We start from the raw sequence: 19,012 nt of genomic DNA on the forward strand, positions 1-19,012 counted from the left end.
TCTGCAGCTGCACCAGCTCCCTCAGCCTGTGCTGAGTGAGCTACCAGAGCCCTCCCTCACTGCTGGGGATGATGGCACCAGGACAGATAACCAGGCACAGCTGTTTCCATTTCCTCAATGAGAGCTGCACAGCTCAGGAGGTGCTGCTGTTGTTTTATCATTAGTCCTGCCCAGGAGCTGCCTTTAGAGGCACAGGGTGAGCTCGAGGGTGCCCTTGAAAGGTGTGTGACTGATGGCAGGGTGCAGGCACTGCTCTAGCAATGGGTAAAACCCTGACTGAGGAGATGGCTGCTCCCAGGGCTGGGATTCAGGGGTCAGGCCCACACAGGGAATCCCAGCTCAATCACAGGATGGGTTTGATCCTAAGCCTTTGTGTAGCAGGAAGGTCCTAGAAAGAGGGAACAGAGTGCAGTATTCACCTGGCTCCACACAAAGGAACAAATGCCCCTGGCACAGGTGCTGGGGGCCTTTCAACAGGAAGGACCTAAAGGAACTGCAATAACTTCCCACAAGTGCAAGGTAACGATTCTCCCAGGTTGTTCTGTTTAAGGAGAGCGTTTGACAAACATCTCTACATCCTCTCTAAAGAAACAGGGAGCTGCCATTGAGTGGCAAAGCAAGGAGGACATTGCAGGATGGCCAAGGCCAGCCCCGGCTCCTGGGGCAGCTGCTGCTTCCCCCTTGCCCAGGCAGAGGAGCCCTGGGGCCGCTGTGCTGGGAATGGCTCTGCCCTCTAGTCCAAAGGTTCTTAGGATCTTATCAGAGTCAATGCTATCACAGCCAATTCCAAGTTCAAAGCTGAAGTAGGCATAGAAACTGCTTGGAAAGCTCACATAGTGTTTCTTTAGCTTGTTTGAAGATAAGTGCAAGGATGTAGCTGATTATTAACATTTAGCTTTGTGCATTATGTGGAAGAGCAGTGCAGGTATCCAGGACCAGGCTGTGTGAGCCAGTGCTCCTGGATTACCCACACTGAACTGAGTTAGTCTTACAATGCTGTCTTCTTCAAACAGTCCTGGAATTACAAGCCAAAGTGTGCTGTATCCTCTAGAAAATGGAAAGCAAGCTCCATTCTAATATGTATGCTCTGATCAATTTCCTGTGACGGTATAATTAGCATTGCTTTTGAAGTGGCTGAGTAATATTTAAGAAGTACCTTGTTGTGTTTGAATAAAACCAGAATGAGGCATGATGTTATGGCTATCCTTTTATTTTAAAGGAATGGTCTTTTGTTGTTGTTTTATTTTTAAATTTTCAACTACAAAACAGATTCCTTACATTCTGCCATAAATAAAAACGAACAATAAGGCAGGACACTACATGAACAAACTGAGAACAACTGTTTTCCAGAAAATGTGAATTAAAAATGCTTCACAAGTATAAGCCATCCAGTTTTTAAAATAAAACTGTTGAAAACCCACAAGAGTTCAAGTGGTAGATGTGTACACCCTCGAAGAACAAAATACAGTTTTGACATTTTGCACTTTTGGTTTTGAAAACCGAGTTTTGTTCAGAGCACATTCTAAGGTTGTTCGGGCTGTTTTCAGATCAAGAACCATATGGGAGAAGAGGCACCACAGTAACAAAACCATGTTCAAGGATTTTTTTGTTTGCAGCTGTCCCTTTTAAATGCTTGACTTTTAAGAGACTGATTCAATGCAAGTCTTTGTCTGTCACAGCAGAACTCCAAACTTGTTTCACCGGATTCTCTTTTGCTGTCGTGCTCTGTAAATGTCATGTACAGGGGGAACTACAGATCCTTTCTCCTCATCATCATCAGAATCCTCGTGTGATCTCTTCACGGCCTTGTTGAGAATGGTGTTGTTTTCCACAGGTCCATTGCCCTCCACAGCGATCTCGGGCAGGCCGCCCGTGATTATCCGCACGGCTTCGTCAACAGCTGAGGGAGAGACACACACAGAGCACTCAGGGCAGCTCAGCAGGGACACCCACACACCCTGGGACACTTCTGCAGCATCACGCACTTCTCCTGCCCTCTTGGACAAATACTAAGCCTTGGCTGTCTGGAACTCTGAGCACCAGTTAGAGAGGAAATGCTGCTGCTCCAGCTGGAGCCCTCCCCTCCCTTTCCACAGGAATTGAGGTCGTTTGAGAGCTGCAATAAAACAGGAAGGCCTTTTGGGAATCAGGGTAACTAGTTCATGATTCACCAGAGAGGCTGCACAGCAAGTCAGTTTCTGCTTCTCAACAGAGGAAGCCTCAAAAATACCCTGTATAATTTAAATAGATATTTTAGTTTCACTCCAAGAAATTAAATCCTACATTTCTTTCTCTATGATAATTTTTTTTCCTCAAACAAGGAGCATGAAGAGTGGCATATTATCATCTGCTGTAGGATCTGTGCTTTTTCTCTGTTCCAGAACCCTCCTTCCCCTCTTTGCAGGGGCTCAACAACGTGCACTCAGAGTTATCCCTCACCATTGGAATTTCATATTGCAGCTGCAATGCTGCTGGAAACGCTGCCTTTAAAGGGCATTCTCAAAATCTTAATTTCTTTCTTTCAGTTGATACCACCAACATATTAAAGAGCAGCTGGTGATGTGCAGATTTCTGACTTTTTGTTGCCTCCCTGTAGGTAAAAGTGCAAACACCTCTATGCAGATTCCAGTGCAATCTCCTCTGCTCTCAAACACTAATTACAACTTGTAAATGAGGTCTGGGTTTTAGACACAAATATCCATATGTAAAAGCAAGTCTCATGCAGCACTAACCCTCCAGAGAGGACAAGTAACTTACTGTCTGGCAGTTTGCATCTTCTGAAAATCTCCATGAGCTCATCCACTTGAACAAAGGGACCCTGATTTGTTACCAAAGGAAAAAAAAAAGTTTAGAAGGTTATTGCCAATAGAGTGATACACACTGTGGTTCTGTCATGACAGAATGTCTTCCACAGCTTTCTGAAATGTTCAGAGCTCTTTAAAACAAACCTGAAAACAAATAGGAGGTGGCAGGAGCTTCATGAGAACTACAGCTGCTGGTGGAACAGGAAATACCCCGCCTGGGACAGGATGTAAACCTGGAGCTGTGGGGAGAAAAGCTGGGTGAAGCCAGTGCAGGACAGCTGGGCCAGAGCTGCTTTTGCACTGCATTGTTATTTGATACAAATAATTAGTGCCTTGTCCCTTTCGCCTCTACTAATTCCACACTGCTCACTCAGCCATCTGCTCTGTGATGTGTGTAACAGCTTATTACCATTTACCAGACCCCAAACCCCTTGTACCTATTTCCATGTGACCTTGGCACTAATTAAAACACATGTGCCTTTAGCAAGCCAGTGAAATGACAGCCTGAGAGTTAAGTACAGGGTTAGATGGCTGAGGAGCAGGAAAGCCTCTGATGAGGCTGAGCAGCCAGGTTCCCAGCTCACCACAGGTGAAACACAACCACTCCCCAAAGCCTGACTTACGTGCTAAGTGTCTTGGCTGGAATGGAATCATCTGCTGGGTGTCTGGTTTGGGGTATTCAGGTTTCCTGTCTACTTCATCCTTGAGAACAGGCACGATGGAAGGTGCAACCACAGGGTCTGGAATTATTGCTGCTAGCTTGGCACGGGAGACATCCTGTGAAAGCCAATTAGAGAGCGTGAGCTTGGCAGGATCACACTGCTAGCTTCAATTACAGAACAAAACCTCGCTCTGCACCAGTTGCTTTTTCTCACTTTGTCTTCATTATCATCTCAGATGGCCTCTCACAAGGCCATCTGGGCAAAACTTGCATGGTTTCATTAAAGATTTGAATCCTACAGCGACCCAATGGGATGGAATGGAAACACTTGTTTCTGTTCCTGAACGTGTGTTTGTCATTTTGGAGTGGCTCCTTTTTTAGGTTAACAGGATTTAGGTGAACAGGTGCAGAGCACTAGGCCTTCACAACTATCATTTCTCCTTCATTTCATTCCTAGATTGCTTTAGCTGGAAAAGAAGTAAAGCATAAGGCAGTCAGCAGGCGTGCAAAGCATCAGTTCAAACAGGATTATGTTTTGGCATGTTCCAAGCAGCAGGACTGCACCATCTTAGGTACACACTGCCCTGCATGCACTTAGCAAAATGTACTTGTTGGTAAGCTCACACCTAATCTCAAAATAACTTTGCCCCCACTGCATTCAAAGAAAAGTATTCAGTGGCTCGATGTGACTCTGATTTCCACCTAGCAGATTATTTTAGAGCTCTGTGATGGTCAACAATGCAGCTGCTTTGTTAACTTTGATGGCATCATTTTTCTGTGTAAGAAGTAAGTGGAAGCTGAGGCACTGCTTTAGAACCATGGATTGAGGGTTTCTTCCTGTCCATGCAAATGGCAATCAGCTGTTTCTGCTTCTCTGGCAGCCTTTAAAAATTGTAAACCAACATCCTGTTCTGTTCTAATGATTCCCCAAAGTGTTAAATGACAGAAATAGTAAAAATCCATGTGGTTAGAAACCAAGGAGGAGACCACCAGATGCAGGGGTCTGGCCTAGACTTTGAACTCCACATGGCAGCAAAAACTGAAAAAAGAGGCACCAGTGCTCCCTCAGCCACTCCCACAAAATGCTGGCACTGCAGCATTTGGCTTTGATGCAGTTCCCACTGGACTCAGGGGAGCTCTGCCACCCCAGAGCAGAAGGACAGCCAGCCATATTTCATACAGCTGACCTGATCCTTCAAATTTCCCACAGAACTCTGGTGTTTGAAGGAGCCCAGATGTGGAGTGGAGGCCTGTAGCTGCAAGGGGGTGGCATTAACACACTGACCTCTCCATGGGAAGATGGGAGGTAACCAGGAACACCCAAAATTGCAGCTGGTACTGATGGTCCTGGCTCCTTTACTGCCCAATGAGACCAGGAGGAGGAGGAGGAGGAAGAACAGGCCTATTTTACCTGCTTTTCTAGCAAGGGGAAGGACCATAAGGCAAGTCCTAAACAAGGACTGAGAAGAACACCAGTGAACTGAAGTGTTCCTAGCCACTCACCTTATAACCAAGGGCCTTCAGCTCGCTGGCAGAGCAAGGGTACAGATCCATGAATTTGTACCTGTCCACCAGCAGAGCTGTTTCTTTGCCCTCATACTCTTCCTTGAAGGCTGTAAACCTGCGTTTCTCCACCTTCAGGATGCTGGCCAGATCCCCAATGTTACTTTCAAAGGCTAAAAACCGAGCCCAGATCTCCCTGGAACAGAGCAGGACACTGAGGGTTACTGAAGGAGGAAGGATCACTGAGCACAACCCAGTCCCAAACCCACAGGAGCCCCTCTGGGAGGGCATGGCCACTTCTGTTCTGTGCTTTAGGTGCATCTAAAACAGGCACTGCCCTCCCAGTGCCTGCTGCATTTCTGTAAGAGCCCTCAGCCTGCTGGGCTGCAAAGGAATTTGTTACAGAAGGGAAAGGAATTCTGGTGTCAAGGACTGCAGCGTTTGAGGTGAGAGCTTTCATCAAACACTCTGCTCATCCTGCACACACAGCTTCACTCTGATGCTGACATGGGAAGGACCTTTTACCATGCATTATGATCACAGAGCAGCACATTCCAACTGGCAAGACCACAACAGGCAGCACTTCAGAACTTTATACAGCCCAAAATATAGAGTTACTGCTGATTTCTCCATGGAAAATCTCATATGTAACTTAAGCAACATCTGACCATATTTCTGGACTTGATTCAACTTATATTTTAGCTCTGGAGTTCATCTTTGAAGAAGGTTCAGCTTTTAAGCTCTTGTGTTTTGTCACTTTTAAATTGGGTATAAAAATATTTCTCACAAAAGATCAGAACTGAAGTGCAGAACAAATATGCACAGCAGTGCCATATTTGATTCCTTACTTTTGATGCTTTTGTAATAATGGTGAAGTGAACCCTCAGACTGCAAGGCTTTGGTGAGCATTTTTTTTGAGAAGGAAACTTAAAAAGTAGTAATGCAAACATGGCAGTGAGTGGTTAATCCAAGTCCTTTCTGGTTCTTTTCCTATTTTATTTTCATGGCTGGGAGATGCTCAGCACCCTCCTCAACAAATTCCTGACTCACCTTCTCAGCTCAGACCACTGAATCCTTACTGTACAGGAGGATTTTGCACTCTATCCTCAACAATCCTGCATCAGTGAGACTTTAATTTATTATTAAAGCAAATAAATTAATGAATTTCACTAGAGGTGGGGACTTTACCAAAGGGACTTTCCCAAATCTGTCACAGCTGTTGCTATTTTGGACAGCATGAAGAGGGGAAGGACCATCTGTACCTAATTTTGTCCTGCTGTTCATGTTTCTAATTTCTTTGGGATATTTATGGTTGAAAGGGGTTATGTATCTTTTCCAGAGCAGTGAAACTGCTTTTGCATACATACCCAGATTTCTCAGGTGGAAGGCTCCCTGAAGTTAAAACACGTTCAAACAAAACTCTTGTATTGTTGTCCTCTTTAAAAATAGAAAGGAAAAAAAAATCACACTGAGTAAAATATATTAAAGACAAGTTAAAATATGTCCATTCAAAGAGATGTGTACATTGAATTAAGCATAAGGCTGACTTTCATGGATTTGAATTTCAGTAAGTACAAAGAGATCTGAGTGCCCACATAAAACTTCCCTGATGTTAAATTCCCATGTGAATTTGTTCTTTGGGAGTCTTTTTTATTGATAGTGACAAACTTATCCTACTACAGGTTCTCTTATAAGACCACAGCTATTACTTAGCATCTCTTCAGGATTTCTGGGGGTTTTATCAATTTTCTTGAATTATCTCAGTAGCATATGTTGGCAAATTTAAATTTGGCCTTTCAATTCATTATTTCCCTTTTAAATCAGGGCAATATTAATATGCTTGTATTATCAGAATCCTCCCAAAATTATTAGAGCTGGCTCCCAGCAAGCAGTCAGCCTTTGCACATTGCCAGCTGGGGGATGGAGAGGTTGGTGCCAACTCCTGCCCTGTGCACTGCACCACCTCCTGCACCTACAGCTCAGAGATCAGTTCTCCTGCCTTTCAGCAGTTCTGCTGGGTTATTAAAATAGACCAATAAACTAGGGACTTCTAGGAGAATTTTTTCTCATGGCAACTTACAGAAAGGTATTGTCAATATTTATGCAGACCCTCAATAACTTAGAGCAAAATTAAATATACTTTCTCTTAGATAAAATCTCTCATTTTACAGCTCACAGGAGAAAAAAACCCTCAAAAATCTTTAAACTCCCAGTGCCTGAAAACCCCAGGAACTGCAGCCTGGCAGATGAATGAATGGTGCCTGGTGCTGCAGAACCCACACAGCAGCTTGGGTTTCCTTTTAAGGAGGCCATTCAGCCCCAGGGAATCCCACCCAGAGCCCTTCCACCTCCACCTCCACCTCCAGCCCCTGTCCCTGCTCTTTCCATTGCAGCTCCCCAGCACCTTCCAAGCATGACTGACAGGCTCAGTATTGATTTTACATCTTGCTCATCTCATCTGCTTGGGGAGAATGAGTTTAAATTCATCCTAATCAGGACCAGCTAATCCCTCACTCCTCTCATGCTGACTGTAAACTCCTTTAAATCTTTTTCCTCAGGATTTAAATTCCTCAGTGCACTTCCCACTGTTCACAGTTTTACAGATGCTGTAAAACTCCTGCACTGCCAGTGAGTTACAATTTGGAAAGTTCACTCTCTTCAGCAGAACCCAGATTTAATGTCACCAGACTTCTGGAGCTTCGGTTCAGACAAACCAGCAGCAGGTTTTGTGCTCAGATGAACTGCTGAGCTTCATGAAGAATTTAAACACCAAGAACCTGGTCTGAGTAATGCTTCATTAGACCTCTCAAAGCTCAAAGCTTACCATTAAGGTGGGAAAGGTAGTCGATATATGCCAGTACATATTCTGGAATGTCCCCATATTTTTTCAGCCCTAGCTCAAAAATCTTAAAGGCCACAGACTTATCCTGCAAACATTAGGGGGGGAAAAAAAAAAAGTTATTAGCTTCAGTGAGCTGTGCAGGCTCCTGGCACTTGTTGAGGATCAGGGTGAGCACCTGTGGTTACCTTACTACAATAATACTCCATTAAAGCTGCAGTAACATAGACATGGTGGCGGGTCCGGGCATCCTCTCTCGCTTTCTTAAATATCGTCCTTCCGGATTTAATGCCTTCTGCTCGCCTTGCAAATTTCATGTACTGGATATAAACCTAAGGTGCACATTAATATTTAAATAGCATCAGTGCTAACAAAGAACACCAGGCTATCATTAAGGTTTTTACTATGTCTGAAGTAATCATGACTCACAAAATACAGCAGATGAATCCTAATAGAAACAAGGCTGTCTTGTGCCTCTGTGTTGTTTTGCTTTATAATACTGAGGGAAACCTTTTTATAGATTTTTTTAAAAATAAAAAATGGAATACACCTAAGACTGATCCCATGAAAAGACAGTAGTGAATACAGAGATTTTTCAAGGAAGGGGAGGTAAGGCGATGAATGTCATTGACATTAGCTGGTGCCTTCAGAGAACTCAAGGCTTGTTGTAAAAATGATAACTTTCCAGTAAAGTTAAGATGTCCATAAAGCCAAGGAACAGCCAAAAGGCCTGATGAAGCATTTTACTGTACATGATACAATCCAAGATACAAATCCTCCTGCCTGCAAGTATTTATACCTGATCAAGGAAATAATGAACGTGCTACTTAATTCAGCAGCCAATTTGTGATTTGCATTTCTTTGGGATTCAACTCTCCTTCACTCTGAATTAGATCATGAATAGCAACATTCCTTAGCAGGAGGAACTGGCACATGGTTTCCCATACAACGTGCCTTTGGGAAGCATTAGGATGTGTCTCAAAAAGATGGCAAGTGTCAGGGAATGGATACCTCCCCTCTGACACTGCCCTGCTGTTTAGTGTTAGGCTTCACACCTTCTTTTGCCCCCTCATGCTTTGTTGTGCCTGTTTATAATAAACTAAATAACCTTTTGTGGTTGTTGTGTTATAATAAACTAAACAACCATTTCAGGTTGTTGTGTTGTAATAAACTAAACAACCTTTTGAGGTTGTTGTGTTATAATAAACTAAGCAACCTTCTGAGGGCAGGTTCCTGCTGACACCACTTGTTCAGCAGCACCACAGCTGGCACATGGACAGTGTCCTCTGTGTCACTGCAGCAGAGGTACAGCAACACTCTGCTACCTACACGATGCATTGCAGATTTATTTGCAAACTACATGGCCACGGGATGCTTGTGAAATATTTTATATCTTTTATCTTCATTACTCGTTGTAAAAGAGACACAGGAGGAAAGTGCACATGTCTTAGGGTATTTCAATGGATTAAAGATCGTAATTCTGCCACCTCAGTACTCCATGCCTGTGACCCAAGGAGTCCTGGAAGAGCTTCCCCACTGTGTGCATGCACTGGGTGCCAGTCCATGGGGATGGGGAGGCACTGAGGATGATCTTACCAGCGTGGGGTCGATGTCCTCGATGGCCAGGAGCCGGTTGTAGATGCTGTGCACCTTCTCGTACTTCATCCGGCTCTGGGGGAAGGCAAGCACACACTGCTCACTCACCCCCTCAGATCCCCTCCCAGAAGGCAAAACTCAAGCTGAAGACAAAACTAGAATTCTCCTGTTCCCATTTTTCCCTGGCTGAACACTGTGTATGTCAGCCCCTTTACCCAGATGCATATTCTGTCTTGTGCAGACATTTTTCACTTCCCACACTCATTTCCCACTACGTGATTTTCAGGAGTCCTTGAAGTCTTTTTCTGATGCAGTAATGCTGCAGCAGAGCTGCCATTGCAGGTGTTTGGCACACAAAGACTATGCTTTACCTGTGTCTAAAAGCAATGTGCAGAGAGGTGGGAACACCATCTCCTTAACTCTCCAACCTACACATTTCCAATAGCCCATTCTGTTCCCTGCCAGCTGCAGCCCTCCAGGCTGTATTGTGCAGCCTTGAAAAACCAGGACACAGCACTGAAAACCAAGGAAGGATTTTTCTTTTAAAGGCAAAGGCTTTTTTCCCCCCTCTGTTGTCCTGAAGTTCTCCCTGGAAAGATTCTTTCACAAGAAAATAAGCGGGCAAATTATACCCCACAGAAGACTCCACAGTGCTCATGTGCCCAGTGGGAAGCAGCATTTATTCCTGGTGGAATAAACACCACTGGGGCCCTGCTCCTTGTGGAGGCTCACTGTGGTCTGGGGAAAGAGATTTCTCCAGGGAGCTGCAGCAAAGGTGGCTCCATCTTCTGCCACAGCTGTGCCAACAAAAACGTCACCTCCCCAAGAATCAGACAGGAAAGCTGCCCTTGATGCCCACTTTAAAAGTGCAGAAGCTGATGCTCTGGGAAATGGAAATTTTTAGGCATTTCACCCTTATGATAATTTCAGAAATACAGTCAATATTGGAATGGAAAGAGAGTGGATTTTCATAGCTTTTCCTCTCCATTTTGTCAGCTTCCTCTCAGAAACACTGAACGAGAATAAGGCTAGAAGAATCAGTAAATTAATTCTACAGAATTTTGTGCACTCAGGATGTTTCAAAGAAATGACAGTATTAATAGGAGATGTTATTTGGATTTTAATGTCAGTACATCACTATTTTTGCTCACCTCTTCATAATCTGCATATGCAAAATAAAGAAGCATATTCTTCTTTAATAAAGTGCTGATCGCTCTTTCATAAATATTAGCAGCCTCATCACTGAAAAGTTTAGCATTGTTCATGTCCTGTTATAAAATAAGTATAATAATACAATTGTTCAGCATCTGTGACAATGAAGGCCAATTTATGGAATATCTTCTGTGTGTGACAAGCCCCAGTGAATTTCCATTCAGTGCTTCAACAAAGAGAAAATCATCTCCCCAGTACTTAAGGAATCACAAAATCAGGCACAAAAAATCCCCCAAGCCTAAAGCTGGCCAAGATTGAAACAATTTTTCACAATTCTTGTCTAAAATGCAGACATTTTTATTTCTTAAAATTTTTAGTTTCCCCATTTGAAAATTCTGAACATGACACAACTATGTTTTCACACCCCCCCTCCCTGATTCTGAGGAAAAAGTGAGAGTAGAGCACGTCAGAGCAAGGAAATAGGAGAAAGCCAGTGGCAAGCTGCTTACCCCTTTCTCAGCCAGCAGCTTGCTGGACTGCTCAAGGTACTGAGCTGCTTCATACCAGATGTCTGGGTGATGGCCCAGCACCAGGAGACACTGCTCATAGGCAAACATCACTGTGGGCAAAACACGAGACGAACACTCCTTGGAAATGGCACCACCATTGTACAACCCAAGCGTGGAATGCAAAATGCATCAAATCAATCAGACAACATCAACACTAATTGGCTTTGAATACAATGGTCACTGCTGCAGTTCTTTTATACTGCCAGGAACTTCACGAACCACAAGCAGCAGCTAAAACCTGCCTTGTCCACAGAGGAACAAGCACAGCTCACTCAAAATCAGCCATAAAATCAGGCTGCAATCTACTGTTCCCTGACTTGCACCAGAGGTTCGGTGGCACAAAACTGTCTCCCAAAATCCATTTCTTACTTTCAGCTTGCCTTTAGCAAAATCTAGATTGTTTTTTATAAAAAAACCACCCACACAATTCAAGAAACTCCACCAACATCTACTCCAGCACGATCCCTGAATACCGAATCACGTCGTGGCTTCTGCTGGAGCTGAGAAATCCAATTCTCTACGCCCTAGAGACATCTCATTACCTCTTTTTGTTATCAGAGTTTGATCTTCTGTTCGTAGAGGGTTGCTCTTTTCCCACTGGATGTACTTCTTCCACATGTCCACCTGCTGAGCCTCCTGGGGGGTGTTTTGTGGGGGCACGGAGGGAGCGTTGCGGTCCAGGCCCTTCATCACCGTCTCATATTCCTGAAACACAAGCAGGGCTTTGAATTTAAACACATTGAACACTTCCTTCAGGTTATGCTTCCTAAAACAAATGGAAATATTTTAGCATGCCAGCCTTACTAGTCTTTGCACACCTTTATTTGGTGTAAGAACCAAGCTTAATGCTGGCTTGTGGAGTTAAATAGGACAAAGAAAAGTCAACAGAAGGTTGTACCTTTGCCACTCGTCGTGCATTCATGTAATCTCTACTCCTGTCCTCGATCATCTTCTTGGCTAAGTGAATATTGATGCCCTGGAGAAGGGTGAAAAAAGGCATCGGCAATGTGCAATTTCCCTTTGGACATACTGAATCTTAATTTATGCAGGAAAGAGCTTGAAAGGGGATGCAAAAGTGACCAAAGACAAAGTTATTTTAAGATACCCATCTCAAAATATTTATTTCGCCTAATAAATATATGGGCAAGAACTTATACCAGCGGATGAACTCACCATTAAAATTCAAGTGCCCTGAAGCACCTCAGCTTATGTTTAAACACTTTCAAACATAAAATGAGCTCCACATGAAGTGTTGTGGGTCAAAGTGGGAAAATTTGTGATTTACAATTTCGCTCTTAAATGACGGTCAGTGACTGAGAGCACATGAGCAATGTGATTTTCTGGTACAAGGAGTACCAGGGATTGACCTCCAGGCTCAGAGCTCTGCCTTCTCCTCTGTTCCTGAAGGAACTGACAGCTCTTAGAAGAGAACATGGTTCCATGCAGAGGCTCCTGCCTGAGATGTGTCAGCACTGCCTGACTCCCTCCAGGCCTGCACACATGTCCCACTCGTGCAGAGGGCTCTGCAAGAGCAGCAGGGGCTGGGGCAGAACAAAACCTTGGGCAGGAAAAGCAGCCACCCCCTGGCTATGCCTGTGTCTGGGTGGATTTTGCTGCTGTGGTTTCCAGGACTGTGCAGAAGATGTGCACAGCTTTCAGCCCAAGTGCAAAGAGGCCCCTGAGCTGGGAAGCAAAGGGAGCTTTGCCCTCACTGCAGAAGCCAAGGCACTGTGTGGGATGGCAAACTGGGCCATGTGGCACACAAACCCACAGGACCAGGCTGAGGGTACAGCAGGACTCTCCCAGGATGCACCCCCAGCTCAGCAGCCATGCAGGTTTGTGAGCCAGATCATCCCTTTGTCACTGAGCCACGTCTCCCTAAAAGTTTTACCATTTTGTTAATTAAAGACTGGTGAGTGACAGGCTGGTATTGTTCGCTGGTGGCTACAGCTGAGCTGAAGGAAAGCTCAGATTACAGCAAATGGCCATCACCTTTCCATGCTGAGACCTGCATGAAGTCTCTGAGCTGTTGGGCAGCTGGGCAATCACCTCCCCCTCAAAGAGCCCTTCTGGTGAGGAGCATTCCTCTCCCTGTGCCAGGACACCGGTGAGCAGCAGCCCTGCCCCTGAGGTCAGAGGAGCCACAACAGGACAGACAGATCCCTGTGGCCCAGCAGAGCTCTGGCCCTCAGCTCCCAGCTGCTCAAACAGCCTGAGGGGCTGCTGGAGCTGCCTCAGGTGGGACAGCTCTGAGCTCTGCAGCCTCCCCATGTTCAATGAGAGCAGGAGGAACCAGCAGCGAGAGCCTTTGCTGGCTGTGTGGGAGGGGAAGGGCTGCTTTGTGGGGAAGTTGTGGTGGGGATTTTCCTACACTGGAGAAGGTGTGTCCTGGGCATCCTCTCTGGGGACAGCAGTGGTGTCCCCAAACACCTGTGGGGCAATGAGCTGTCATGGTACACGCTCGTGGCTGGGGATGCCTGGAGTTCTCCCACCCAGAGGCTCTCCCACCCACTAAGCACCACGGCCTTATTAACATGAGAGGGCACCAAGCTCACAACTTGCCTAATTAGCAACAAGGAAAGAGGAACTGGCCCTTCTCTGCTGCTCAGGGCACAGGGAGCCACAGCCAGCAGGAGCTGTATGAGCATCCCTGCAGGGCAGGGCTGAGCACCAGGGCACCCACATCAGCTCTGCACTCCCACTGCTGCTGGCTGGGGCTGCTTGGCCAGCAATGTGTTTAAAAACACACTCTGAAGGTGCAGCTCCCAAACTGGCCTGAAAGGGCAGAGAGCTGAGCTGGAGGCAGTGTGGGAGCAGACTCACCTGAAGGGGAGCTGGGATGGCTTCAGGTGGAGGATGGTGAGGAGCATTTTTAAGCACTGAGAGCATGTAACTTAAGGCCGTGGAGGAAGCCCAAACCATGGCAGCTGAATGCCATTTACTGTGAGTGGAAGGAGGGGAGTGCCTCCTTGGGGACACAAGTCCTCACTGCCAGCTCAGCTGCTCCACTGATGCCTCACTCACTCACTCATTTACCAGCATTTACCAGCTGGGAAATGGGACAGTCAAATGAATCTCATGGAGGGTCTTTGAAATAAATTTAAAAATCACTCAGGAGTGATTTTTTGCCACAGGAGTTGGTACATACTGCACACAAAAATGTGCTTATACTGCCGGTCATCTCTTTTATACATATGTGTTTAGAGGATATGGCTTGGGCACCATGTTGCATTACAGGATAATTACTTCTTTCTGAATGTCACAAAGAATCAGTTATTGGTTACCTCTTCATATTTGTTATAATCTCTCCAGAGCTGCTCTATGTTTATCATGGGGTTGACACAACCACGCTGGTAAACCCTACGGACAGCTGTGATCCTCTGGTTTTCTGCATAAGATCCTACTGCTTCTCTAAACAGTGGGGAGAGAGAGCAAGGTCAGCTATGACAGGTCACAACTGGCAGCAACATCAGCATTGCATCAACTGAGCTTAAAAAAAAGTGAATTTTCAGGTACTTACACGCCTTTCAAAAAATTGATGTAATCCACCCAGATCTAGGTGAGAAAAAATATTACATATGGTGAAACCAATGGTTAGCTGTAGTTGTCATAAAGTTAGAAATAAAATGGGTTTTGATTAAGAAAACATACCTGGTATGACATGATTTCCATGCCAATCTTATCCAGAGCAAAATCATATGCCTGAGCCATTTTTTCTCTGAGGGAAAGAACCACAAAGACCATAAAGCAAGTGTTTAGTATTTAAAAAATTCTTTATTTAAGTGTATTCTTTTGTGCAGCAAGTTCTAACCAAACATCAAGGAATCAGAAATATTCAACAGGTGAGAGAAAAAATTGGTATTCAGATAGCTTTAAATTCCTTATTCAGATTCTGTTGGGGTTTTGGTTGTTTGTTTTATTCAAGAATTATAAATTCATTGGTGGCAATCCAGCATTTTAATAGTTCCTGGCCCACCCCAAGTCAGTGGAAATCCACAAATATGACATGAAGCTGAGAAGAAACCAACTGCTCTCCCCATCTTCTCAGCTGACAGAAGCACCCATGGTTTCTTATTTTTTCCCCCTCAGAGTTCCCCAAACCTTTTTGTAATTCTCCAGGAGCCCCAAAGGGCTGGGACAAATAGGAGTAGCTCCCTTCTGTGGAAACTGCCCAGAATACTTCACACTATTTATTTCCCCCAAATTCCAAGTCTTTTCCCTCAAATTTAAAATGTTTACAGAATTTCCTTGGTTAAGTTTCAGTGAAAGCTCTTTTTTTCTCTCCCTAACTTTTGTCCTAGCTTCCTTTACTCAAACACACTTCAGTACCTTATTGCCTCCTTGATCACATTTACAGGAGAAACAGAGGAAAGGCAAACTGAATCTCCTAAAACTGTTTCAAAACAGTCATGTAAAAATAAATTAAAACCCCTTGCTTATTTTCTTTGTTAATGCATTACTCATTATAGTGCAAAGAAATTATGGTGGGCTGGGGAAGAAACAGTTTATAGATGCTGGAAGTCACTGGTAATTTCTGAAACTCAACCCACAGGAATATAAACAAGCAAAATGTAATAACTGAAAAGGGATGAAGATTAACATACCCCAACATTCTGACACCCTGAATTTTATGACTTTTTTATGCAAAACTTCCTCCAGTTCCTGAACTCTTTACTGCGACTGGTCTCAGCTGGAACCAGTGCTAACTTTTGTGGAGACTGAACAGGACATGGAGGGCAAGGACAACAAAGAAGAAATGTGTTTCAGGAGTTTCAGGTTTTTGGCTTAAGCACCAACCCCATCTGCAGGGACCTGGCATTGCTACACCAGCTCCTGCACTGCTCTTACCCCATCCTGTTAGAGGAATCCACACTCAGGAACCAATTTTACCCAGCAAGCTCAATTAAAGAGACCTGAATGTTTTCTAAATGCAGATTATATATTAATCCCTCCACCAAAAAAATCCCCAGACAGATTTGTCACCCAGGTTCTTCCCCATCCCCTGGTCAAAAATCAAGAAGAGATCCACCATAAAACTAGAATAATTCAGAGCAACTCTGGGAACTTACTTGTAACTAGGTAGCTTCCCCTTGGTTTCTCGTACATAGGAAAGGTAACATTTCCATAAATCAATGTGTAAAACCTTCATAAGGCAGCGCTGAAATAACTGTGCAATACAGCAAGAAGATTGATCAGGATTCCAGACACAGAAATTAGGTTTCTACTTTTAAAGCTATACAAAATGAATTTAAATAGCCCTTGTAATGATGATTCAGATTTATAAGGAAGAAGAAGTTAAACTACTCATTCTTTTGTTCCTATGCAAGGGAACTAGAGAGAATTAAGCAGAGAAATCCCCCTGCACATTTCACTGATTAGAGCTTGGCAGCAACAAGTCAACTTTAGTGCCACTTTTTATCTGTGTTTCACATTCAATGACAGCCACAGAGTTTTTTCAATCTGATTTAGCCCAATCACAAGGTACTTGCTCTTGCTATAGAGATATATTACATATATTAATATGACTCACCTTTTCCACCTTGTCATAATTTTTTGCTTTAATCTACAGGGAAGCAGAAAAAAAACAAATCACTTAAGAAACTATTTTAGAATAGTAGGAATATATTCTTCATACAGTACTATAGCATTCCAGTTTGTACTTTGTCTGCCTAAACCAATTACACCAAAACACCCCATAACGTTGCAAAAATATAATTAAACATACAGAAGCCATGTAAAATTAGCAGATATTTTATTTTTATTTTTAATTCTTCAATTCCAAAATGTAGGTACCAGTAGGCAAATTTGCTTTCTGGTTTGAACCCCCAGACTTAAGCCTTTTATTTCAAGGAACCTGATGCATTCAGAGCAGATATAGATGTAGAGCTTCTAGAACAAGATTTAGTAAAGGGTAAAGCACTTATTTACAAAATTACTAGGCTAATAAATGTATTCTCCTTGAATATTCATTTCTCAAGGTGCACTTTGCTGCAATCTGCTGATGCTGAATAAGGGAATAACACCCATGGAGAACCTGTTTGTCCCAGCCCCGTGCTCCCTGGGAGGAGGGAGCAAAGCACTCTCACATGGCAGCAGCACCTTCATTCATTCACACACACACCACAAGGGCAGGGGTGAAGTTCAGACCCCAGCTCACAGTTTGCCTTTCAGACAGGACAAAGGAAAGCACGAGATTTTCTGGCATCCTGCATGGATTTGTTAGCTCCAGCCATGGTAGCAGGCTAGGCAACCTCTACAGACACACCCTGATGACACAAGGAAAATCAACAACACCCTTAAAAGAGGCCTTGAAATTAAAAAAAAAAAAAAAAAAGGATTTGTTATGCTGTGTTGCATTTTTGTAAAGCATCAAACTCCCCTTTAGGATCTCCCTGCTCTTTGTTCACTTGGAGGATTCCCAGCTTTATTGTCCATCTCCCTGAGGAGCACAGTGCAGCAAACAGCAGCACCCTCTGCACCAGGGATTATTCAGGATTTCACTTTAGAGCATTCCCACTCCAGAGCACAGCAGCAGCATTTCTAATGGATGCACCTAAAATAAGAACACCACGCCTCCTCTCCCCTGAGTGTCTCTACTGCTGCAACACCCCAGCACTGAGAGGCTTCAAAGAGCCATCCCCATCTCCCTCACCCTCAAAAAAAGATCAATGAAAAATGAGAGAACTGAAAAAATATTGAAAAAAAACTTTATTGGCACACAAGGCAGACTGGACCCTTGTGTGTGTACCATACTTGAACTGGAGCAATATCCCACCCAGGCTGAAAGAATTCCACACAATCCAGGATGGCAGGAAGGTAAATCTCATTGTGTATTGCAAAAACTCCCAAAAAATTTTTAAAAAAAGACATTTTTACTTCATCCTTCTTCTCCCACTCCCTAAAATCTCCTGAGTGAAAAAGAACAAATGAATCTTGGGTTCTATGCCTTAGCACACAGGACAGCTGCCTGCACCTTCCTTCCCTTGTATTTAAGTTAAACATTCAACAAGATATGCAGGATAAATTATCTTTTTTTAAAGAGAGTGAGATAGGAGATAGTATGAATTCTTTTGTGAAAATCAAATAATTAATTCATGGCTCTGCCACTGACAAAAGCCATCACCCTCCGATTATTCAGTAACAAGATGAAAAATAATTTTTAAGAGCTCAGAAGGAAAAGCTGTAAGCAGACAGGGCAAAAAAATGAGTTTGCCTGCCAGGTGCAGCCAGGAAAACAGTGTCAGCAAGTTTAGTAGCTCCTGGCAGCACTGTCACCAGGCAGCATCAAAGGATGGAGCACAAGGAATAGGCATCAATTAGACTGCTTGCACTTCCCAGGACCAAAGACCTCGAAAAGAAAACTACTTTGCTAAGAAAAGGAGGTATATCCTTCATTTGCATGGGTTATGACTCAAAGCAAAATATTTGCTATGTGATTATCATATATATGAAAAGCTGCTGACCACATCTGGACTTCAAGTCAGCGTTCTATATTTGTTAAATGCACACAAGTGGTTTGGTATCTAAAAATTCAGAAACCATGGTACCAGTGAAGTTAGGAGGCTGGCAAGCAGGATTTAAGAAGAAAAGCAAAGCAATATTGGCCAAAGCTTACTGGATTTCTCAATGGAAAAGTGTGGAGGAGGTTTTACAGTGACTGCTGTGAGGCAGAGAGAAGTTTGATAAGAGGATCCATGTTTACCCCTGAAAGAATTTCCTACCAAGGTCATTGACATAAAGACCAAGAAAGAAAGAAGGATAAAGAAGAGAAATCTACACCTGTCTATTCCAATGAGCATTTTGTTTGTCTTTCCTGACCTATGAGTGAAGTGTAAACTCAGGGGTTCTGCAAGAATGTGCAAAAAGGATTCATGCTACAATAAAACCA

General features: G+C 43.8%; 1 protein-coding gene across 2 annotated transcripts in view; it reads right to left on the bottom strand.

The window, feature by feature from the left end:
- Positions 1 to 1,192: 1,192 nt before the first annotated feature.
- CSTF3 (cleavage stimulation factor subunit 3) overlaps positions 1,193 to 19,012 on the bottom strand; it is a 46,066-nt gene continuing 28,246 nt past the window's right edge. Inside the window, exons 4-21 of one of the 2 annotated variants that reach the window (XM_064715662.1) lie at positions 16,655 to 16,687; positions 16,194 to 16,291; positions 14,776 to 14,842; positions 14,645 to 14,679; positions 14,409 to 14,535; positions 12,023 to 12,100; positions 11,667 to 11,829; positions 11,065 to 11,174; positions 10,555 to 10,671; positions 9,404 to 9,478; positions 7,996 to 8,139; positions 7,793 to 7,895; positions 6,336 to 6,405; positions 4,969 to 5,164; positions 3,428 to 3,581; positions 2,949 to 3,043; positions 2,758 to 2,818; positions 1,193 to 1,900 (exon numbers count right to left, since the gene is read on the bottom strand). In XM_064715662.1, coding sequence (XP_064571732.1) covers positions 1,698 to 1,900; positions 2,758 to 2,818; positions 2,949 to 3,043; positions 3,428 to 3,581; positions 4,969 to 5,164; positions 6,336 to 6,405; positions 7,793 to 7,895; positions 7,996 to 8,139; positions 9,404 to 9,478; positions 10,555 to 10,671; positions 11,065 to 11,174; positions 11,667 to 11,829; positions 12,023 to 12,100; positions 14,409 to 14,535; positions 14,645 to 14,679; positions 14,776 to 14,842; positions 16,194 to 16,291; positions 16,655 to 16,687 — 1,929 coding nt within the window. In that variant the 3' untranslated portion in view covers positions 1,193 to 1,697. Of the gene's footprint in view, positions 1,901 to 1,946; positions 2,117 to 2,757; positions 2,819 to 2,948; positions 3,044 to 3,427; positions 3,582 to 4,968; positions 5,165 to 6,335; positions 6,406 to 7,792; positions 7,896 to 7,995; positions 8,140 to 9,403; positions 9,479 to 10,554; positions 10,672 to 11,064; positions 11,175 to 11,666; positions 11,830 to 12,022; positions 12,101 to 14,408; positions 14,536 to 14,644; positions 14,680 to 14,775; positions 14,843 to 16,193; positions 16,292 to 16,654; positions 16,688 to 19,012 lie in introns of those variants that run through there. The other variant, XM_064715663.1, reaches the window with a different exon arrangement.

The sequence above is a fragment of the Zonotrichia leucophrys genome, chromosome 5 (genome assembly GCF_028769735.1).
Source record: "Zonotrichia leucophrys gambelii isolate GWCS_2022_RI chromosome 5, RI_Zleu_2.0, whole genome shotgun sequence".
Lineage (NCBI taxonomy): Eukaryota > Metazoa > Chordata > Aves > Passeriformes > Passerellidae > Zonotrichia > Zonotrichia leucophrys.